At 34.9% G+C, this 26,063-nt stretch overlaps 1 protein-coding gene across 5 annotated transcripts in view; it reads right to left on the bottom strand.

The window, feature by feature from the left end:
* Positions 1-26,063, bottom strand: part of Erbb4 (erb-b2 receptor tyrosine kinase 4) — a 1,062,955-nt gene that overhangs the window by 142,598 nt on the left and 894,294 nt on the right. For all 5 annotated transcript variants that reach the window (XM_047545016.1, XM_047545015.1, XM_047545020.1 and 2 more), the window contains exon 20: positions 17,367-17,552. In XM_047545016.1, the coding sequence (XP_047400972.1) occupies positions 17,367-17,552 (186 nt within the window). The remainder of the gene's footprint in view (positions 1-17,366; positions 17,553-26,063) is intronic.

A 26,063-nucleotide genomic window follows, 5' to 3' on the forward strand; every position in this document is an offset into this window, starting at 1 on the left:
CCTATCTGTGGCAGAGTCGCAGCCCCATTTATTTGCTGTATGATTGGGGACATGTTGTGTGAACTCTTAGTTTGTTTTGTTTGTTTTCTTGTGAAAGGGAAAGCATATGAAAAATAAGAAGAAGAATGATAATTAGTACTAATAGGTAACAATATCAAGTGCTACTGTGTACCAGACATTTTTATGTACTCTACCCATATTCATTCTTTTAAACATTCAATAGTCTCCACCTTATAATTTTATTATAATAATTAGAAGAATATTTCATGTAAGACCCTTAGCAGAATATCATGTATAACTTTAATGTAAATGTTGGCAAATTTTATTATCACATGCTTTTCCTTGTTTCACAAATAATACTCAGGTTAAAGAAACATAAAGTCACTACTTCACATTATTGTTACAGCCACAAATCACATTGGCAGATCTGTGTGAAACCAAACTGTGACAAGACAACCTGTTCTACAAATCCCTCATCTCCCTAGGTCAAGGCTGGTTGTGCATCAGGGGCTGGAGAAATTCATGAAATTTTCTCAATCCCACCAGAATCCATTTATGCTCTTGATTTGGGGAATGTCCATATTCTAGGATAGCCCTATATTCTTCCAATTTATAGTAGAAAAAGTCATTTCAGGCAGATGTTTTGACTTGATGAGCCAAAGCTTTAAAGATTCTGTCATCTAAAATCTTTAAAGCTAAAGGTAAATACCTAGGTTTAATATTATTTTAAAGTATAGAAAAGTAAAGTAGAAAAGTACACATCATAAGTATATAGCTCAATGAATTTCACACACTGAGTCTCCCACTTAACCATCTCCTAGATTAAGAAAGTACTGATAACCCAGGAGCCACAAATATTAGCTAGATTTTAATGTAAATACTTAAACTTACATAGAAATTAAAGATTTTAAAAAAAATTTTAGCCCTTAAGGCATTCATGGTGAAAACTTCATAAATTCTATTTAACTTTAGTAGAATAACTTTGGTAAATCTTTAAACATACCTGAGAGATCATAAAAATAGGTGTGAGAAGTCAGTCATTTGATATTAAAAAATAAAATAATTCTAATTTGAAAGCTCAAGTCAATCTTGCATCTAATCTACAAGGGAGTTTATAACAAATCCTTGGCTTAAACCTTATGCTTTCTAATATAGCAACCCCATTAGTAAGCCGTGTCCATGTTAATGTGCTTGCTTGGGGCAATAATCATCAGAGTCCCTGGTTCTGGTCCTTGACAGTGCAAGTGCACCAGCAGTGTGTGATGTAGTATCGCAATTATACAATTAGCCTTGTCAAGGCATGGAGCATGGGGAATAGCAGGGTCTTGAAGCTTAAAATGTGGCTGGCTGATAGATGATTGTCATTAAGCTCATCCTTTGCTCACTCTGTGACGGTGTAGACACCAAGCTTAGGAAAAGACTCCTGGATGAATGATAAAATCCCTGACCCACAGCCATTCTTCTTCAGGTGCTCATAACTGCTCAGCTCACCTTTCCCTTCCATGACACAGATATTCTGTTTATCTCTCACCTTAACTTGATGAAAAATAATGAAGAGTTGTCAATAAACTCTTTCCAATCAATCAAATTTAGATGATGGAAAGTGAAAGTTTGCAAAAATATTGCTTAGCCTAATTCTCACAATGACAATAAAGGTTCTCAGCATTCTACATTCCATTTCATATATGTGTGCTGTATTGGGTATTGCAGAATTTTAGCTACATAGAATTATATTCAAAATGTTAATGTCTCCTACTAATATACTGACATTCCATAGATATATATAAACACATGTGTACCTATATGTATACTTGTATACATATGACCCATAATCTATGTATATTTTGAGTTATCATGTATGATACTAGATAAAAATATTTTAAGTTTCTGAATTTTCTCAAAAGGGAGAAAGTTGGCATTGAGCCTTAATTTCTTGCTCTCATCCACTTTCAGCCTGTCTTCATTATTAACCTAATTTCCCTCCCTCCTGGCTCCAAGCCCTTCTGGGTTTGATTGGGCCACTCTCTTCTGCAGCCAGTGACCTGCTAAACCATTTTCCTATGGTAATTAGATGGTGCAGCAGTAAGAGTGCAGATGTTCCCAGTAAGTAATTGTAAGAGAGTAATTGTAAGAACTTGTTTGGCTGCTGCATCCCTTCTGGACCACAGAGCTGCACACACCCAAGCTCCTCTCACAGTCAATAAAATAATTTTACCAAATCTACAGAGGATAACCTTTGAAGCGAGACTGCCAAATGACCACTACTAGACTAAAACTTAGTGTATTTTTGCATGTGCATTTTAAGGCACAAAATATAGGTTCAGAAGATATTTTTAAAAAGTCATTACTACAAAAATTGATCGTGGCAAGACTTTAGTCCAATTTAAAAAAAAAGAGTAGGAGGTGGGTGTGGCTATGAAGAAATATCATGAGGTCACAAAAATATCTCCACATCTTGATTATGGTGCTGGTCATGTGAATCTACACATGTGCCAATATTTCACAGAAACACAAACACATGCATGTGCATCAACACACAAAGTAGTTCATGTAAAACTGGTGAGATCTAAATCTCTGTGGATTGCACCCACGTCAATTTCCTATTTGTAGGACTTTGCTATAGTTACAAAAGACATCATCATACAGGAAAATGGTTGAAAGATAAATTGGACTTCTATTTAATTTTTTTGTAACTTTGTAATCTATGATAATTTAAAATATTTTTTAAATTTAAACTTTTTTTTTTTTTAAAGAACTATTTGGAGAAAGAATTGGCTATAGTCAGGTGTGGGAAGAAGTTAATCTGTGTTTTGTCTTAGACTCACTATGGTTTTTCTGTTTCCAGGTAAATTACTTGATTTCAGTCTTTGCTCCTCCTATCTGTGGCAAAATGCTACTCTTGTCTCTCCAATTACTGCAAACGTTTTGAAATCTGTAGGAAAAAGTGTTGCATGCATACATCTGAAAAAGCATGAATATATTTCACAACTTCCTGAGAGCAATATTGTAACACCCATCTACCTCTACAGTTTTAGAAACAAAAGCCATAGGGGAGCAATAAACTAGATATGCCAGTCCTGCTACTTTGATTCTGCATTTGAGAAAATCACTGTGCTACCAAAATCTGCTACAATACCAAGCCTCACAGTCATGACTAATAGATGTAATTGTGAACACTTTGCACACATGAAATACAATTTAATCCATTTGGATTGGATAGCTTTCACTTTTCTGTCAAAAAAAAGTACATTAAAAGTACTAGCTAAAACATAAATTCACAGAAAGGAAATTAAGTTCTTTACTTTGTGAATGTGTATAAGTAGCTAAATGAAAACCTTCGCCATTTCTAGAAAGGCGTAACTTACAAGCAGAATTAGAGTCGCTCAGCATGCCAAACAAAGCCACAGGCAAAGCAAAGCAAAGGGGAAGCTTGCCATTTTATAGGTTAGACAAGAAAAAACCTAAATGACTTCTCTAAGTGAGAGACCTTCATATTTCATGCAGACCCCAGGAAACAATTAAGCCTTCAGTGCAATTCTGGGACCTGTGTGCTAGAAACTGCCTCAATAAACTTTATTTTCATCTGGTAGCATTGAGAGTCTCTCTTATCCCTTACTACCCTTTATATATCATCCTCCTTTAAGGCAATGAAAATCTGGCACATAAATAAAAAGCATGAGAGTGTTTCAGGGAGGGGATAACCACGATTCAAATTCAGCCAGGTGCTTTATCACCAATTTGGGAGACTGTGATGTTATCAGGCATTCTGATACAAAGATCGAGAGGGAAAACAATTGGTGGAAAGGGGAGATTCTTTTAAAAAACATTCTTGGAAGGCAAAATAAAATACAAAAAGTACTCAGAAGCAAAACTAAGCTAGTTACTCATTTAAAATTTTGTAGGGGAAAAATGTTCATTAGATCAATTAAAATGGTCACAAAAGGTATATGACCTCGTATTTTACACCTCCTATTGAATTATAATACTGTAGTGGTTTTCCACCTAAAATACAAACAAGGAAGTGCCAATTCTTGCATAATTGAGACTTGGGGGTGGCTTAGGCTGTCAGTTCATCTGAACCAGAACACTTGGGTATCTGGATGGTGTATGAATTCAGGTCCTGGTTTTATCAATAAGAACAACTGTGGCCTTAATGGACTCTCTCATGTTTTGGCTACAGTTTTGCCCTCTCCAACAAAGGCACATGAGATGATCTTAACACTAGTCTCTGACAGCCTCTGGGGCACCCTCAGATTTCCGTGGAGCCCTCTCTATGCCCTTCTGCTATTGCAGAACAGGCTTTGATTTTCACATAAGATTCACAGAAAACATATTTATGACTTAAGAAAATTTAAATAAATGAATAAGATGATCTTCCGGGGCTCCTTCTTACACTAACATTTCAATAGGCCCTGACATTCATTTTAAAAGATTCACCAGTTCACAGAAGGACTTCTCTGGACGAGGTTCTTTCCATGTCATTTTTCAGTTGTTTACCTTTACTTCAGTACACCTAGCAAAATATTTTACTAAGACATCAGTTAGCCTTGTGTTTGCGCTTTGGGATAAATAAGAACTTTCTCTGTTTCTAGTCTAAGCTCCCCATCTAGAAAGGGCTTTAAAGGATTTTAGTACTGCAGGGTCTAAAACTGCAATTCCAAAGCACAGGTACCCAAGAGATAAATCTCACTTAGGTTTTGTTATTTGAGAAACTGACTTTTATTTTTCTAGAAGAGGAGGTAAGAATAGAACCTCACCATTGTGGCAGAGCAAAGAGACTGAACACAGCAACCTGGGGGAAAAGGTTAGGTTCTCCAAGACTCAAGAGGGAAGGGGGAATAGGATTCCCCCTGGTGGCTGTTCCAGAAGGGGACTGGGTGAGTTTGGAGGGAGGACCTCTGCCTCTACTCTCGCACTGTACCCACAGAGGCATTAGACCTCATAAGAGATACTGTATGGATGGACAGCCAGGCCTCAGGGAACTGACTGGCATGAGATGAGGCTTTGTAAGACCGTACTCTGGCTAGTTTAACGGAGGAGGGGAGGTAGGTGAAGCAGAACCCTGGCAATCTAGTCACTCCAGCCTAGCTCAGTTGAGCAACAACCATTCAGTAGAAGAAACTTTGTGGGGACTTCCCATTACACGAGATCAGAATTACTGACCCATTCTGATAGATGTGTACCTCGCTGGAATAATTTTCCTCTGAATAAAAACTGAATATATTTAGGGAGTACAGTGAAATGTTTTGATATTAACTTATCCATCATCTCACCTAGTTACCAGTGTGTGTGTGTGTGTGTGTGTGTGTGTGTGCGCATATGATAAGAACACTTGAGATACTCTCAGAAAATTCCAAGCAACAATACAGCATTGACAATGCTGTATATTAGGTCTCCAGAACTATCTGTGTTATAACTACAAGCTTATAATATTTGGCCAACATCACCACTTTCCTCCCACCCCACAGACCCTGGTAATTACCCTTCTACTCTCTGATACTATGGAATAATTTTAATTTAGAAAAAAATGTACTACCATATTTCTGAATCTGGTATCTCAGACTAAATTTGTTTCTGTTTAACATGAAGAAATTATTAAAAAAAAAAAAAACAACACTCTTCTAAAGCAGACTTATCTTTGTCTTGGCATAAACAGTAAGAGAATCCTTTATTTATGGAAAGGTAAGCAATGTTCTTCTGAAATGGAAGACCTTGAAAGCACTGCTCTGGGTAATTAAAAAATAAGTCAATATTTATTAAGCAACAGGTTAAGATATTGACACATTTTATTATTTTATTTAAACATTATGACAACCTTATAAAGTAGGTATTATTATCTATAATTTTTAGATAAGGATGTTCAGAGAGTTTACAAAATTCCAAATTTTATAGCTAGTGACTGGTGGAGTTGGTATACAAAGCTAGAGTTTTCTAATCCCAAAATCCAATTTCTTTTCATGATAATCATAGTAGGTATTAATGAATATTAACTATACTCATGAGTATAATAATTAATGAATACAAATGAATACAGGATATATACATATATATGCATAAACATATATAAATAATATATATATTCTTATTCCATAGAAACTTTCATCTAAATTTTAGATTAATATCAGTTTTCCTATTTGTTTATTTATTAATTCAAAATGGGTAATCATGGACTTGATGTATTTTATGCAGGTATGGGTATTCCATTTGGCAAAACAAGAAGTGATTCTTAGAGGACCCATCATTCTGATCCAGAATTAAAACTCAGGTTCCTATTCTTATTCTTTAAGGTTCATGTTTTTTCTGCTATATTATGTGCCTTTCTGTACAAGTCATGAATAAATTGACTAATTTGGGTGATAATAAATATTAATAATGTCTGACTTTACTTACTATTATTAAAACATCTATTGAGCATTGAAGCTCTGGTAGGAAGTTGCAGAGCTGATGCATGATCACATTTCATCCTTGCAACAGCATTAAGATTATGTCCATCTGATAGATGAGAAAACAAATTTAAAGACATTAAGAAATTTATCTAAGTCATTATGGATTATAAATGGTGGAACAAAAACTAGCACCAAGTACTACTTTCTTCTAAATCTTCCCTAATAACTATTGGGAAGGTATAATCTTCCATGTCTAACTACATAAAGCAATGTTTTTTGTTTGCTTGGTTATTGTGTCCACATTCCCCAGTGGATTAGAAGAATATGATATAGGGATGTTTTTCAATTTTGATCATTCTTAAGTTCCCATTCTTAGGATGGTATATACTATATCATAATTGAATGCAATGGTTAATTTTATATGTCAACTTGACTGAGCCATGAGAGTGCCAAGACATTTGGTTAAACATTATTTTTTCAGTGTGTCCCTGATTCTGTATGAGATTAACATTTGATTTAGTATACTGCATAAAGTTGAATGCCCTCTATAATGTGGGTGGCCTGACCCAAGCAGTCCAAGACCTGAATAGAATAGAAAGCCCACTCCATTAGTAAGGGATTTCCTCCTGCCCGGTTGCCTTTGAACTGGGACATTGGTTTTCTCCTGCATTCAGACTTCAACTGAAACAGACTCTTCTTTCTGACTTGTAGACTAGAACTGTACCATCAACTCACCTGAGTCTCAAGACTTTGAACAGGGACTGGACCTAAAGAATTGGCTCTGCTGGATCTTCAGCTTGCCCACACAGATTGAGACTTAGCCTCCGTAATCTCATGAGGTAATTCCTTACAATTAATCTGTTTTTATATCTCTGTACAACCTGTTGGTTCTGTTTCTCTGAGAATCTTGATTAATACACTTAATATGTTCTTAAAATTTTAATAAATAAATGAATCCCTCTTGGTTAACAAAGAATGTAGATGACTCTACTTTGGGATCCAGTTCTCCAATTCTCATTAAGACATGATTCTAAGAAATGTATGTAGGCCTTGCAAAAATTCACTGGTTAGGCTACCTCTTTAGGGTAAACAAGTATTGGACACTGTTGTTGAAATAACCAGGACATCCATGTTTCAGAGATCAGCGAGGCTATCATGAGCCTAGTTTGCAATTCAACAGTGGAAGAGACACTGAAGGTATTTACCCCAAATAAAGTCAAGTCACTGAGTTAGATTCATGCCACTAATTTTTCTCAAAAGATCTAATAACAATTAATCAGAATATATAATGCATTCAAATTTAAATAACGGTAATAACAATGGTAAATAATAAGCTATCATAGTTTTTTGTCCCAAAAGTGGTTATATGACTACAAAAAAATCTCTATTTTAATTGTAGATTGTCATTACATGGTGTTTAGCTATGACACTAGTACTGTGACATTTAAATATTTATCTTCAATTCTACTTTTCTGCTTTTATAAAACATAAAAATTTGTGTCAAAACATACTCAAAGAATCCATTCAAGCAAATGATAATCACAAAATTTCTAAACAGTATTATCTATCACTATTATAGTATTAAGTGTAATCATAGGTACCAATTTTATCTTTTCTAAAAATGTTAGGAGAGTCTGTCCCCACTTGAAGCTATCAATTTTTATTTTAATGGCTTATACATATGTGCATGTGACTGAGGTTACATCTACACATAGAATCTGGCTTAAAAGAAATCAGAGGGCTGGGGTTGTAACTCTGTAGTAGAGTGCTTGCCTGGCATGTGTGAGACCCTGAGTTTGATCCTTAACACCACATAAAAATAAATCAAATAAAGGTATTATGTCCATCTACAACTAAAACATTTTTAAAATCAGAAATGTCAGCATCCAGTTCATTCATTTAACTTACATCAGACACTCAGATTATAAAGTTAGTCTTTATTCATGCAGAAGTAAGTGGCAGAATCAAATGAGAAATTACAGTGTCCTGTCACCCCATGTGTTTGCTACAAGAGAAAATGGAAAAGAATGGAGAAGGAGGGTAAGTGAAGTCTCTGCTCAAGTGACACATTCAGGCCTTAAGCAAGACTTCACATTTGTGTACAGAAGAGGAATTCACTTCTGAACACAGCAATCTCTTCTCCTTTCCATCATTATGAACTGTGTTTTTGAACCAAAGGAGGTTTCCCCCTGCAAAGAACTCCCACTCTGTCATCAAAAGAAAAGAAAAATAACCACATATATCTCTCCCTGGGCCAAAAAAGTCAGCTTTCACTGCTCTAATTAGGAATATGATATGGACAAGAAAAGAAATTTAGGGAAAAACAAAGTAGAGTAGAATATGAAAAAAAAATTGAGAAATCTGCTAAACTGCCATAAATATCCTATTCACCTCTGAGACAATACAAATTTTCTCAAAAAAATAAAGGCTGGAAGCAATAATTGGCAAAAATATAACTGAAAGTATCTTTATTCATAGGCAGAATCTAAAGAACCTTGCTTAAACATATGGATTAATTTTAATTCATAAAACGATTGAATGATTTTTATTTCCATCTCCATTTAAGAATTTTAAAGTAGGTAAATTTACAACTCAGATAATTTGTGAATCATTTTGAAGGGCACATTGGACCTCTGACATATTTCAGATTCAACCCTCCTAGTTTCCAATCATTCACCACCCAAAAAGAAAACCTTGGGAATCCTACGTCTGAATTAAACTGTAAATCGATAGAGCACCAGAATAAAATCAGACAATCAAGTAAAATAAGCAGGCAAAACTCTGAGGAAAGTTCAGGACTCCAAAAAATAGTAGCCTATATACAGTACTCAGGCTTTACAAATACAGCCATAACAACAGCAAAAAGCTACAAATAATATTTCCCTTAGAAAGGAGTCAGCAGCAAAAATTTGTTCAGTAATAGGAGGTCAAACCAATATTGACCTTTTCTAGCTTGAGATGGAAGAGTTAGAATTTTCTCTTTGCTCCTCTTCAATAATAGACTGTCTTATGCTAAGAATTACTCCTGATCTCACTTCTCTACAAGTTCACTGGTAGTTTCACATGTTTTCAATATTACAAACAATCCAATTTTCTAACATGAACATTAGAAGCCATAAGAGCAAAAGTAGAATAAATAGCATCTTAGAAAGCTGGGTAAGAAAGCATAGGAAGATGGGAGGGGCAGGTCTCCTCCTCTCCCATCCAGCATGTCTCATACAAGTCATCAATCTTTCATATCTAGGATTTAAGAATCGGTCATCTATATTTTTAAAATGACATCATTAGGATATTCTGGCTGTACACATGTGTCTTTCCTATATTCATGTCAGCTAATACTCCAATAACAAATACTGTATATTTTCTCTTTATGCTAAGCAGTGTCCTTAACATATTATAAATATTGTCTTGTATTCACAATTACTCTACGAAATAGATGCTATTATTCAGGGGCACAGAGAGGTTAACTAACTTGTCTAAGGTCACATAGCTCATAAGTTATAAAGGTAGGATCTGAACCCCAGCAATCTATTCTCCAGTCTGTAGGCTGAATGTGCCAGATTATACATTTTTGATTCTTAGAGTGTCACTTATGACCAATATCTATAACACACAGTAGTTTATAGAACTGTTTGAGTTTCCATTATTGTAATCATTGAAATATTCATTGAAAAGAATCTCTCCATAATTATTCATCTAGTACTTGCTCCTGAAAATGTGACCTAGAAGCTGATGATAGAACACATCTTCATGAAGGCAATAAAAAGTATTATTTATGATAGGATATTTTTATGGAATTGATAATGAGACACAACTGCAGTAAAACAATGTGCTTCTTCCCAGTCTGCAAATTTGGAAGTGCCATGAAGGAGAGCAGGTTGCTAAAGCTACAGTGATGTGTGCATGAATGGGGGAGAAAATGAGCAAAGTGGTTAGAGACCTGGCTTGGGAGAGTTACAGAATGCAGGGCATCCGTACACCAGTGTGTCCTTTTGAACTTCTCCTTTTTTTCATCCATAACATGGGAAAATAGTAGATAATAACCTGCTAGAATTTTCAGTGAAGACTAACATGATTTGTAAAAAACACCAAACAGATTCCATGTTGATACATGCTCTAGTCTGGATCTTAAATGTCCTCCAAGGCCCATGTGTTAAAACAGTCCCCAGGGGAGGTGGTGGCAACTTTTAAGAGCTAGAGCCTAATGAGAGGTCTGGTCACTGGGGCACACACTTGAAGGGAACTGTGAGACCCTGGTCCCTTCCTCTTTCTCTCTTTAACATTCCAGTCATGAGGCAAATGGCTTTTTATTCCACCACTCGTGGCCTGCCATGAAGTATTGCATTGCCATGGGCCCAAAAGCAGTGGGCAATCAACTGACCATGGATGGTAACTTCCAAAGCCATGAATCAAAGGACCCCTGTTCTCTTTATGAGTTGACTTATTTCAGGAATTTGAGAAAATGGAAAGCTGACTAACATATTCCATATAAATTCATTCATTATCAGTGTTATTCACTATGAAGATCTTCACTCTAAACCGACAAAACACTTTTCAGAATCTCTATTTGTCAAAAAAAAAAAAAACCTATCTGTTCAACTTATCAGCAACAATTGTGAAAGAAGGAATTATCATTACCTTACACCTTCATTATATGGTATTGCATAGACATGAAATAAAACCATGTTCTGCTGGGCTTGAAGAGTGAGTAGGGCCACCTATAAGTGGATGAATTTGATGTTTAAATGTGTGTCTTCCATTACATAAAATTTTGTGGAATGATTTTGTATAATGATAAAATAATGAAGAATGGAAAGAAAATTTGGAATATAAATGAAAATATTTTAAAAATACTTATTTCCTTATATATGGACTGAATAAAGTTACTTCAGTTCTTTACATCTCACTTTATTTATCTGTGAGATTTGTGATGAGACATATTAATTAATTAAAAGCATATAGAGTCATGCCTTAGAAGAAATGTTTGATAGTGTCAGTTGTGAGCACTGTTTCTTCTAAATACTGTTAAATGTCTCACAGGTATGTTATAACACAAAATAAATTGATTACTTTAGAGCATCATCTCTCCCTTTACCTCCAAGTTTGTCAACAACAACCACCATAAAAAAAGAGATGCAAGCAAAATAACAGTGGTTACTGGATGGATCATGATGAAATCCCATATAACTTCCATGAGTCTGTCTTGGTGAGAATTGGAAACAAAGAAAAAGAAGCCTCTAAGTTACTGAACTAGGTATCTGTAAAATATTTGTCTTTACTCAGATCATATTACCCATATTTTATAGACATTTATAAAACAATTTTCTGTTTCATGGCTTCCAGCCTATAGCTGATAATGAGACTGTATTTCAACATTTCATATTCTAGAAGCTGAGCAGGGAAATGTACATGGGTTATTTTATTTAATCTCCAAATCATAATGAGGAAGTATATTCATTTTTCTATTGCTCTAACTAATAACCACAAATTTAGTGGCTTAAAACAATATATATTTATTCTCCTACTGCTCAGGAGGTTAGAGGCCAAAAATCAGTTTAACCAGACTCAAATCAAGGTATGAGCAGACTTGTGCTCCTTATGGAAATTACAGGAATGTCTTTCCATTTCCAGCCTCCAGAGGTAGATTGCATTGCTCACCCTGTGACCCCTGTGTCCATCTTCATGGCTACAACTCCAACTCTGCTTCTGTGTTTTGTGTTCTCTCCAACTCTGATCCTTTTTCTCCCCATTTAATAGGTCCCTTGTTTATATACTGAGCCCACAGGGATACTCCAGGATAAATTCCTCAACTAAAGACTCCAATTTAATCACAAAGCCCCTTCTAACATGAAAGGTAACACATTCACAAATTATGAAAATAGGATGCAGCCTTTTCAGAATTAGGTTGTTATCCAGTCTATTACAATCAGACTTCTATACCTGTGGGTTCTGAGTCCAAGGATTCCACCAAAGGGAGATCAAAAAAAGACATCTATAATGAAAACTACAGAACACTAAAGAAAGAAATTGAAGAAGACCTTAGAAGATGGAAAGACCTCCCATAGTCCTTGATAGGCAGAATTAATATTGTCAAAAGGTCACACTACCAAAAACATTATACAGATTTAATGCAATTCCTATTAAAATCCCAATGACATTCTTCATAGAACTAGAAAAACCAATTACGAAATTCATTTGGAAAAAGAATAGTCAAACAATCCCCAGCAAGAAAAGTGAAGCAGGAGGTATCACAATACCAGACCTCAAACTATACCACAGAGCTATAGTAATAAAAACAGCATGGTATTGGCACCAAAACAGACATGTAGACCAATGGTTCAGAATTGAAGACACAGAGACAAACCCACATAAATACAGTTATCTCATACTAGACAAAGGTGCCAACAACATTCACTGGAGAAAAGATAGCCTCTTTAACAAATGGTACTGGGGAAAATGGAAAGTCACCTGTGAGAAAATGAAATCAAACCTTTATTTCTCATCTTGCATGAAACTCAACTCAAAGTGGATCAAAGACTTAGGCACTAGAACAGAGACCCTGTATCTACTAGAAGAAAAAGTAGGCCCAAATCTTCACCATGCTGGCTTAGGATCTGCCTTCTTTAGCAAGACCCCTAAAGCACAAGAAGTTAAATCAAGAATCAATAAATGGGATGGATTCAGACTAAAAAGCTTCTTCTCAGCAAAGGAAACAATCAATAATGTGAAGAGAGAGCCTACAGATTGGGAGAAAATCTTTACCATGTGCACCTCAGATAAAGCATTACTCTCTAGTATATACAAAGAACTTAAAAAACTTAACACAAAAATAACACAATCAATAAATGGGCTAAGGAACTGAACAGACACTTCACAGAAGAAGATATATGATCAGTCAACAAACATATGAAAAAATGTTCAACATCTCTAGCAATTAGAGAAATGCTAAGATTCCATCTCAATCCAATCAGAATGGCAATTATCAAGAATACAAGCAGTAATAAATGGTGGTGAGAATGCGGAGGAAAAGGTACACTCATACATTGCTGGTGTGAATGCAGTTGGTGCAAACATTATGGACAGCAGTCTGGAGATTCCTTAGAAAACTTGAAATGGAACCACCATTTGACTCAGCTATACCATTCCTCAGTTTATACTCAAAGGACTTAAAATCAGCATACTATACTGACATAGCTACATCAATGTTTATAACAGCTCAACTCACAATAGCTAAACTATGGAACCAACCTAGATGTCCTGCAACAGATAAATTGATAATGAAAATGGGGTATGTGTGTGTGTGTGTATATATATATATATATACACACATCATATATATATATACACACATATATATATATACACACATCATATATATATATATATATATATATATATATATATATGATGGAATATTACCCAGCTTTAAAGAAGAATGAAATTATGGCATTTGCTGGTAAATGAATAGAGTTGGAGAATATCATGCTAAGTGAAATAAGTCAAACCCCAAAACCCAAAGGCCAAATATTTTCTCTGATATGCAGATGCTAATTCACAATAATGGGGGAGCACTAGGGAAGAATGGAGTTATTTTAGATTAGGTAGAGGGGAAGATTAGGTGAAGGGAGGGGAAGAGGTGGGTGGGTAGGAAGGATAGTAGAGTGAAACAGACATTATTACCTCATATACATGTATGACTGCAGGACTGATGTGATCCTACAATATGTACAATCAGAACAATGAGAAATTATACTCCATTTATTATGATTTATTAAAATGCATAAATGCATTCTACTATCATATGTAACTAATTAGAACAAATAAAAAATTAAAATATATATTAAAGTTTATCTATAGCGAACATATCTAGTATTTTTTTTCTGACACTATTCCCTAGATCTCACAATATAATTATTACTTACAAAGTATTTGCATTGTTTGATGTATTATAAGTAATTTAGAGATGATTTAATGCATATGGAAAGATATGTATAGGTTATATGCAACACTATGCCACATTATGTAAAGGACTTAAGCATCCATGAATTTTGTATCGACTGGGTGTCCTGGAATTTTTCACAGATCCAAAAGACGACTGTACTATTGATTTTGAAGATTAGAAAAAACAAAATTTATTAACTACCCTATAAACATTGAGAAAGAAGGGTTCAGAGAGGTTGGATAACAATGAAACTCACAAAACTGCAAAGTAGGCACCAAGGTAATAATTGAGGTATGTCTTTCTGACTCTAACGCTACTTCCACTATACAATTCTGTCCCTAAACAAGGGGAAAAAATAAAGGAATGACAGTTTCCTAACAATAGATTTTTACTTTTTATAAGTTAAAGGTATGAGTTAAGTATTGATTTAATGGCTACTACACATAAGATCCCAATTTTAGGTGCTAGGAATAGATAAAAATCAGATTTGGTCAGTCAAAGGGGTAGCCTTACATTTAAATACCTATAGCTCCAAATCCTTACCTATAATACTGAAAAACTTTGACTACCCTTCATTTCCAGTTTTATGTTCTGCAAAATTTTCCATTGGGCCACGTCTATAACCGAGCTCTAAACACATTCATCTCTCGTCCTTCACCACCTCAGGAAAGGGCACCTTCCATACTCATTTTCATCACCTACCACATATAATTAATAATTATTCAACTTGGGTTCTTACACACAAATATATCTTAATTCCATCTACTTCTCTTTGTTTACATTGCTCTCAGAGCCCTCACTGATATTTCATTTCCATTCTTTATTGACTCCCTCTAATATCCATACATAAATTTTGTCAATTCTTTGATTAAATACTTTATAACTACCTACTGAACTTAATAATAAATCTAAACTTTTTATGCCATACTGGGTTACCACATACCTCATTCTATTTAGAATCTTTCTGTGCCAGTAGTCCTGGTATGGCAACAGAGTCTACTTTCACTCCTAAAATTGCCCTATTTGATTGATAAATTTATATGCTTACCTTAAGTGGGGTTCCATGTGATCTTCCCTCTGCCTAAGTATTCTTCCCATAGCCAGTCTTCTACCTCAAAACTCAGTGGTTCTTCCCTTAAGTCTACCCTATAATATTTTTTTCTCCCAGATCTGAACCATGGTATCTAACTGTATACTTCATTTTTTGTTGAATGTGCATTCAATATACTAGGATGTGCAGACAGAATGAGACCCATTCTCTGTTATTTACCCCTATATACCTTGTTCAGCAGGTCAGTGTAGTATCTGATATAAGTGCCTTCAAATATTTGTTAAAAGGGTTAATGACTAAAGTTTGCCATAAAAATCAAAGAGATTCATAAACACACAGAAAAACATTTAAATAATAGAAATGTGTTCAAGATGCCAGTAACCGAAATTAATACGGAAGAGAAAGTAGTCACATCTTCCTGGAGAGGAGGTTGAATAGGGAGGGCTTCAGAGAGAAAAAGACCAATCAGTGTTGATGGATGAATAAGACCAAGCTGTGTGAATCAAGAAGCCACGAGAAAAGAATTTCAAGTAGAGAAAAAAAACAGTATAAAACTGTGTGATTACTCTGGGCACTCAAAGCAGTTTCTATCATTAAGAGTACATGGCATTGGGCTGGGGATATAGCTCAGTTGGTAGAGTGCTTGCCTTGCAAGCACAAGGCCCTGGGTTTAAATCCCCAGCGCCACAAAAAACAAACAAACAAAAAAAACAGTATATGGTGTTGTATAAATGATATGCCATGGGTTCCTAAAGACAAAACCTAAATTGTGGAGAACACAGCAGGAAATACTGAGAGAGCTAAGAAATTTAAAGCTTAGCTTTGTTTTTATTTATAGTTCTAGGATGATTTGAGAATAATCACAATTACAATACATAGTCCTTAAGGAAACTAAATTGAACCTTTTGGAATATAGAAATAACCTAGACTTTTCTTCTTAATTTCTTGGGTTTGCATTTTTAAGAATTGTCTCAAATTTCTGCTTTTGGTAATGGACTTTTATTCATTCTTAGGTTGCAAAAAGAAATAGGGAAAGACTAGAAAATTAATATTTTGCCATTTATAAGTACAAAGATTAATATATCTATAGACTTTATAAAACATCAGGTCATATTTTGAGTAAACTAAGAGGTAATATAGTGAATTTAAATTTGTCACATTCCTATTTTTTTGGAAAGAGAATTTTTTCAAGATGTTTCTAGTATAAGAACTCATAAATTGATTTTTTTTTTTAACAAGAAGAGTGCATACCCTTTTGTGGAATATATGTTGTGAATGCTTTACATAGTTCCTGGACTGCTTTGGAAGTTAGAGCTAACATTTAAGTTTGAAGAATTCATGTACAAATCTGGAATCATAGGGCCTCTTGAAAAATAAGCAGATCAGATAACTGGCAACATTATCCAAACCATATGCTCCTAGAAGGCAATAAATGTTCTCTGGCTCACCACAGAACCACCTCCCCTATTACCAAGCTCAATCCCCTTATATATGTTACATGACTGAACTCTTCTGTGAGGCTAACCACTAAAGACCAGCTGAAGACTTCCCAATGGTTTAGGAAGATATTTTGCTTTTTATAGTTTGTAATATTGACAATTATACCATCTATTTTAATAAAATCAACTAAAATTGAAAGAACTCTGATATTCAATCTTTTCTTTCTTAATTTTGTTTGTTGACTTTACTAAAACAAAATGTCAAAGAAATCCAGTATGGCAATTATTTCCTCTGACTAGCAAGCTTTTTATTTTGGCCTCTCAATGTAACACAAATGGCACAGTATGCTAATTCAAACATATGAGTAGATCATGTGTCTCATCTGTGTTTTACATTCAGGTACCACCCTATAATACATCTTTTATATATGGAATATAATTTTTTTTAATGGGTTGAAAGGCTTGACATGTTTTCAATACTCATACTGTTCCAGATTAGGAGATATAAACCCAGAAGTGTCATTTCCACTGGAAGCAATGGCACTTACCTTAGCTATCTGGACACACCAGTTCAGCAGCAGCTGTGACCCAATGTTATCCTTGTGTTCATGAACATATTCCAGCAGGCAGCCGTGAGGCATCAGCTGGGTAACCAGCTGGATGGTTGGACTTAGACACACACCTAATAGGCGGACTAGGTGTGGATGGTCCATGCTGGCCATGATCAGAGCTTCCTATAAGGAAAAAATTACATAATACCATCATTTCAACTCAAAGTGTCAAACAATTAGTTACATTGTTCAGATGCTGCTGATAATGCTTTTGAAAATGTACTCAATGAAGTCAATTAAAAATAAAAAGACATTATTATAACTAGTCTTAAAGTGATTTAATACAATGAATTTAAATAAAAAGTCTATACAGTTATTAAAATGTAAGTGGTTATACAATAACTGTCTATAAAATCAATACCAGTGTGTTCTCTTTTCTAGTATAAACAATATTCTATTTACTGCCAAGTGTATTAAAGTGAATCCAAACTTATGGATTTTAACTCTTGACCTTCATTCTAGGGTATAATAATATATAAATAATGTATAAATGCAGTCACATGCAGATAGAGAAACATGACCAGAGAAAGGAGTGACTCAGGTCAAACAAAAGAAATAAGCTGGTAAGGTGGTGTCACCCAGTCTCAAATGACTTTTTGCTTCTGATCCTTTGTGGCAGAAGCTGAAAACATTTTGTTTTCCAGATGTCTTCCAAGTAGAAAATGTCCTGCAGTTTCCCTTTCCCCAGCTGCCCCAGGGAACCGGAAGAGTCACAGAATTCATGTGGCCCATCTGCATCCACTAGGTTGCAGAGATTTTGGTTTCACTTGCTGAATATTTGAAATCTATATTTCAGTGAAATGTATATTTTACTGAATATTTGAAATAAAACAAAGCAGCACAGTTTTAAAGAGAGTACAGATATAAGTACATATGTGAATGTTATGAGTACAGATATGAATGCTAGCCAAATTAAATAATTACTCTAATAATAGCTGCTTGTACTCTTAGTGTAAACTAGAGAGATTCTTCACTGAATTTTAATATTCACACATATAAAACATACACATACACACAAACAAATGAACAAAACATCAATTAAATATTATAATTAATTGAGTATTAAATTAGATAGATACTAAATGCTAGGTATCTGATCAAATTAAACTCATACTCACTGTATAATGTCTCTTATGTCTCTCAACTTTTCATGCATACAAGAATAACCTAGGTTTATCATTACAAGTGTAGCTTTCCTGACCCAATACCCAGGTAATCAGGTCTAGATGTGGAATTTAGGAATCTGTTTTTACAGAAAGTTCCCCAGGTGAAGCTACTGTAGAGAGCATGAAACTCTGAGAACCTTTGGTACGTCTCTATCCAAAGTATGTCTCTACAGTCCATGGCAAAAGCAGGGACATGCAGACGATGTTTGATTTTTAGTATAAAAAAGCCTGGGTGGCAATTGAAAGAGGTGGGCATTCTCAGTTGCAAAATGAGGAAACAGGATCAATGGGATTTCCAGTCAGATGACTAATCAGTAGCAGAATCAATTTTAAAACTTAGAATTTCTGATTCTTAACTCAGTGTTACTTTTTATGGTAAAGTATTATCATTTTTACTTCAGTTCCATCAGCACCTCTTACTGTAAGTGTTTATCTTGTTAACAAGACAGCCTCAAATGTCTCGAATTAGCCATACCCTCAATGAATTGAATCAAATTGTGCTTTAGTTCCTGAGGAACAGCTAAAATCAAACAAAGAATTTATACTAACAGGTTAAACTGCCATCATTTACAATATACTTCCAGAAAAAAAAATAATAAAGAAACATCTTTTTCTGATTTACTGAAGGTTATATTTGGTATAGGCTACTTCCTGGTATAAAGAAAACAATGACATTTAAGGTAGAAGAAAATTTTTGAGGTTATTTTTACTTTTGGTTTTAGAATGAAATATATAAAATGATTGTTTTTCCTTCTACAATTCAAAGAGCAATGATAATTCCATTCTAAATATGCATTTGAGAAGTTTACATTAGAGGACTTTTCATGTGAAAAGTGAAAGTTCTCTTTTAAAAAAAAAAAAAAATCTATTAGTAAGTCCTGGCAAAAAAGCTGGGTTTGTATTAAGGAAAATTGCTCATCACACTACAAAGAGTATTTGAAACCAAATTGCAGAGTATTTGCATAATAGTTCTCTTTTTTTTTGAGAAAGAAAAGATGAACAAGACACTAATTGTAGGTTTTATTTTTTTCATAAAGGAAATAGCAGATGGCTTTTTGGAAGATAGGGGAATAGATAAAGAAAAGGGAACGAGGATCATTTAGAGTGATGAGTGGGATGGAAAGGGAGAGAAATCCCAATATTTTAATCATGGAGTGTTTGGTCTCAATAAATTACTCTGTGTTAAAATTAATAATGTCCTCTGTTACTTATCTCTGTGTGGGGCCTACAGAGGCAATTTTGGATCTTTGCTGCTGTCACTAGAAAATGTCACCAAAGGCCAAGGGAATAAATACAACTTGTCAGGTACATCGCCTGTTTTTCCAGAAATAAAATTTTTCTCTGTCTTTGTTTTTCCTTTCACTGTATAAAATTATTTCTTCTAGGTGAGTTAAAGAGTTTTCTCATAGGACAGAAGAGAAGAATGTAACAGGTGCTACAATGGAAATCTAAAACAAGAACATATTTCTTTATAATGAGATCTAGTTTGAATAAGGACATTTTTCTAAATTACCAAGGGACTACCTGGGTATAGACAAAAAAATTCTGAGGCATGTATGCCATTACTCTCTAGCCATATGCTATTTATATCTCTATTTCTGCCCAAAGGGAAGACATTTCTGTACAATAATAAAAATGGGCAATACTATTTTTCACATTAAGGTTCCATTTTTTCCAGTCATCATAGATTTATACCTTACCACTTAAACTTGTTTTCACATTCATGTTGGTTAGTGATTTTACAAAAAGAAAAAAATGTGGTCAGTGAAAACTTATGTGCTCTTTGCTTAAAAAATGTTAACTTCAGCCAAACTTTCACTGTTTTACTATGTCTATGGACCATTAATTCAATACCCTCCAGCTGAAAATGGAGAAAATCTCATTGCATTAGGGATAAGACGATGAAAAGCAGGATAGAGAAAAAGAAAAGATAGACAGTTAATGTAGGCACATAAAACTGTTTAATGCAATAGTCAGCAGATTTGTAAATGCTCAAGACAAATGCCACCCTGATAGTAAGGATGATGGTGATGAAGAACACTTAGAAGATAATGATAAGCACAATGATGAAAAATGAAATAAAATTACTGGTCCATAATAGTGTTTTACAAACCTATTTTGCTACAGATGGTACCCAGATAATAAAATAAATGAAATCTGCATCTGTTCCTTCATGTCTAGAATAAATAATAATTTACTTGTGCAATTAGGTGAGCAGCAGTTGGATAGGCTGAATTAATATGGCCTCAGTTTAAATTTGTCCACATCACTCAGTGACCTTAATGTGCCCTTCCAATCCCTACTATCATTTTTGTAGACATCAACCATCAAGATTAGGCTCCTTTCAATCTTTGGAGTCAATCATTTTCCACCTTCATTCTATATCATTCACCCATTAACTTGCTAGGTATTAGATTAGTCACCATTCAACATTCCACTCAATGAAGACCTTACTGAAGGTCTTCGCTATATAATGTGGAATTCTACTTTCTGTCTGTTTTGTCTCTTCTCCTGAATCTCCAAATTTTTCTCCATGCTTATTTGATTTTCCTATCCCTTTAGTTATACGTTGACTCACTTAAAATATTTATCAAGGCCTGCTATTCACCTGGGACTGTGATTGAAGCTGTATACCATGTCATCTCTATCCACGAGGAGCTTTGCTTTTACTGAAAGAAGCAACTGATAAACAGGAAAATCAAATAAATATAACACATATGTATAAACAATTATAAATTACATTAAGGGACATGGAGAAAATAGGGTGTTGTGATAGTTTATAAACAGATGGTTAGGTTACAGAGTGACTTTAGATAAGGGTAAGTTAAGAAAATGTGCTCTGAGACCTGATTTATGAGAAGTCAGATATACAAACACTAGGGAAGAGCATTCAAGGCAAGAAAAGAACTAGCATATTTTGGAAGCTGTGAGATAACTGATGAACCTAGAGAGAAGCAAGGGCTATGGCGGCCTGAGGTGAACTGGAAAATGAAGGTAGGGGCTAGGTCTCCGAAGGCTTTGCAGAGGTAGGAAGTGGATTTATCCCCACATATTTTAATGCTTCACAAATATTTTTCTGTTTTCCTTCATTTACTTCTATTACATGCTAATCTCCAAAGTCAGTGTTACAGTAAAGCACTTGCCATCATCACGTCATTTTCTCCTCTTGATATTTTCATTTTGCCATCTGGCAGAAGGAAACTCCTGCCATATCTCCATTTTCTAACTTTCAAATATTATTGGCGAAAAGCACAGATCCATGGGGATTTGGTCCAAATATCCTGTCTGGATCTTCCAAAAATAGCTCTTTATTTTAATTTTAAATGTCTTACTGACTCCTTATTTACTTTGTTCTGAATCTCCACAAGGGGAAAAAAAAAAAAAAAAAAAAACTCTCTACTTTAAAAATATTTACTGTGTAAAATGTACTCTTGACATCATTCCATTCTGTTCACTTGAATCATTTACCATTGTTTATCTTTAGTATAATTTTATCTTCATTTCTTATTGCAACCTTCACTGTACCTGTAAGTATATTTAAGTGTCCAGTATTCTGAAATTGAAAATTTTCAATTTTGTTCTCTCTCTATGCTGGGAATATTTCCTTCCCCCACCTGAACTATTTCTTCATTTTATACTGCTTTGTTCCTTAGAGATCTGGTTTTTCTATCACTTTCCTACATTCTAACTATTCAAAATACTCTTGAAAAGGTCACCAGATATGTCTTTTCCCAAAGTCAACAGGTTTATTCTCCCATTCTTAAGTTCTCCTTGACTGTTTTATCTCACTCAAAATCCCTGTATGGCTGAGGTTAGAGGAAACACTGGATCCTAATTCCTCACTCTCTGAATGCTCTTGTCATGAGAATCAGCACCTGCTTCACCCTTTCAGACCTTAAATATGGAAATGCTACCATGGCTTTCTCTTTACTATTCTCTGCTTTAGTCTACAATCTCCTGCATCCACATACAATTGTTCTCCAAACTCCCAGATGTGAAATCATTTTACAACTTTAAGAACTATGATAGAGTTGCCAAACATGTGGAATCAGTCAAAATTTATGGTTTATCATAATTTAATTAATTTGAAGCAATACAAACATCACAACATACCCCAAAGATAGAATGTAACATTATCATCATATTCAAAATCACTGTGCCCTTCTAACATGAAAACTGTGCTGTGCCCACATTCAGAGACTTCTCCAATCCTATAATTCAACTGTCATTTCTGAGAAGGAACTAATGGATTTTTAAACATGCATTCCTCTCATGTTATAATATATATCCTGCTTTACCATACTCATCTGTTAAATGCATGAAATTTCTAATGATTTCTCTAAAAGTAGTAATATTGTTCAATGATATTCACTGGTTTATCACCAAATCCTCATAGAGTATATGGTTCATAGGACAGATGCAATACAATTTCATGAATAAATGAACAGAATCTTTATTGTAGTCTCCTCTTTCCCACCTATTTCATCTCAGGAATCAACCTGTATTTCAAATGCCTTCTGGTCATCTTGACATAAATATTACCGGATATCCAATACTAGACACAAAGTAAATAATATCCCCATCCAAACTTGCCTGCTACACTTTTCTGAAGGCAGAAACATTTTTACATTCCATTTTAAAATCATGGATTCATATTTGGCATTCACCTTTCTATTCTTTTCCATTCCACTCTATATCTAATAATTTACCAACTTCTAGTAATTGCTAACCCCAGTGTAGCTCAAATATACACCCTTTCAGGTACTCTTACTCTGATTAATATTCAAATTCATGCTCACATCACTATAGTATGCTATAGTAAAAAAATTTTTTTTTAAACCTAATTATTTTTAAAAAATTAACTCTCATCTATATTTGCTATACATACAAAATACCTTTCACATTTCTTGGACAGCTCCAGAAAAAAGTCTTACCGTTGCCTGTACTCAATAAAAAATTGTTGAATTAAAGTTCATATAGTGAAAACTGCAATGCATTTTGGAATAAGTAGTTTAGACCATGCTCCTCGTTATGACACTGATGATCTGTGACATTGGTCTATGTATTTTTCTTTGTCTCTCTAGTTCCATCTCTGCCCTTCTCTATCCTACCATGTGCCCAGAGAGACTGGAACGTACAACTACCCCAGGCCACCTTGAACCCTGGCTTTCATCAGGTTACCTTGTCTCCTGCTTCTCGTCAGCCAATGAAAGCATCAATCAAACATTGAAGGAAGAAGAGAATGAGTGGTGTTGGTACTTATACCCTACTCTCACATTTTTATACAACCCTTTACCAAAGGCCAGAGCTGCTCTCGTTCAGGGCTATCTTTCCCTTCCTCTTCAGGTCCAGCTGTGTCATTGCTAGTCTTAGAGCACTTCAACAAACTTTGTTGGTGTTACTTAACTCTGCCCATAACTTTATTTTGTCTGGGAGGAGGAGATAATTGGGGATTGAGCCAGGGGTGCCACCATGCCCAGCCTGCCCATACCTGTATGAAAACCCCTTTGCTAAACTCTCATCACCTTCTCCAACTGAGCATGCCACATACTTCCTGCTGGGTTCTTCTAATGCAGTCATCTTGGACAAACCTCTTAATCTCTCACTTGTAAACTGGCAGATTAGGTCACTGATGGCAAATATGCTCCTGCCCATGGCAGATGTTGCTTATTGATCTTTGTGTGGTAGGCTGATGATGACTCCCAAAATATGTCTGCATCCTAATTCCTGGAACCTGTAACTATTACCTTACTTGGGAAAAGAGTCAGAGCAGATGTGACTAAATTAGGGATTTTGATATTAAGAGACAGGCAGATCCTAAAACCCATCACAAGTACCCTCAAAAAAGAGAAGCAGAGGTAAATTAGACACAGACACCAACAGGAGACAACGTGAAGAAGGAGACAGAAATTGGGATGATGCAGCCACAAGCCAAGGTTCATTTGCAGCCACTCAAAGTTGCAGGAGACAAGAAACGGCTTTTCCTTAGAGCTTCTGGAGGGAGTGTAGTCCTACCAACACCCTGAGTTTACACATCTAGCTCCAGAACAGTGAGGTAACATATTTTTGTTATTTTAAAGCATCACATGTTCAGTAATTTGTTACAGCAGCCATAGGAAACTAATACAATTACTGTGTTCCTTCCTGCCAGAACTGGATACAGACTCATGATTGCTCTCAATTCAATATTTCAGGTCATAAGGACAGATTTGGAAAGTGAATGCATTCTGAAAACCTTCCTGCCTTGATTTTATACACATGTTAAAAATTGATATGTGTTACCAAATCTTTGGTTTGGATATAACAGTCTCATCTAAATGATGCAGATCCTTTTAATTCATTTAGAAATTAACATATATATGTGATAGCTAAATGATATGTTATAGGTAAAGAGATTATCACAGTACCTAGTAGACACTTAAAATGTTAGCTATTATTGCTTTTTTATTAAACCAATTATGTCTATAAGGAACTACATCAATAAGCAGTAAGATGTGGCTGAGAATCTATAAGCATCTGCAGCTGTAGGGTGAGTGGTCACTCTGTTCTTTTGAAGTCTAGTGGAGACATTAAGAGTACAAGGCAGGAAAATTGACAAAAAAAGAAATCCAAACACAGTTTCCAGTCATCACTTTTCCTATTGATCTCAGAAAAAAATGGAAATATCTGTTCCCATTCTAAACCTAAAATAATCAAGAAAATCTGGGAGATGGTCAACAGGAGCTGCGGAGTTGAAAGAGGACTTCAAGGAGAACATGAATTTGTTCTTTATCAAAAACAACCACAATACCACGAGTGATCATCAATAGTAAGAGGGGTTAAAATAGATAATAAAGATCAAGAGATAGCCGTGAATTCTTACAGTTAGGGCAGAGATACTTTATAGCTTACTGATTAATCTTAGCAATGTTACAGAAAGGGAAACAGAGGTGTTTGGACTAATACAAAAGAAACTCCAAAAGGTATAATGTGAATCTTAGAAAGAAGATGCTTCCATGAGCTATAAAGAAAGAAGACACAATTAGAACCAGAGTAAATCACTCCAGGCTGTAACAGATTCTACTGTGAGGGAGGAAGAAATAAGAATTAACATCTGAATAATGTCTATGACATTTTTTCCTTCCTCTTTATGAAAATAAATTTACAGAGGGGTTATTTAACTCTAAACCCTGTATTTAGTCTACCTATAGCTTTTTTGTACTTAATAAACTTAGCTGTGGCCCTTCTAAAGTCACATGATTAGAAATCCCATTGGTTGATAACAACCAATACTTTTCTGATGAATGTGCCTGGTACAATGCTGTTCATTGTACTTGTGAACTCCCTGAGTTCTCAGGACAGTCTTGTCCAACAGATATTATTATTTATTGATAAGGAAATTTACTGATAAGGAAACAAGTTTGAAAAAGAAAAGCACTTGCCAAAATCCTAGTATTCTTAAGGAGCCAAGCTGGGATTGGAATCTGGT

This window comes from Sciurus carolinensis, chromosome 3 (assembly GCF_902686445.1).
Source record: "Sciurus carolinensis chromosome 3, mSciCar1.2, whole genome shotgun sequence".
NCBI lineage: Eukaryota > Metazoa > Chordata > Mammalia > Rodentia > Sciuridae > Sciurus > Sciurus carolinensis.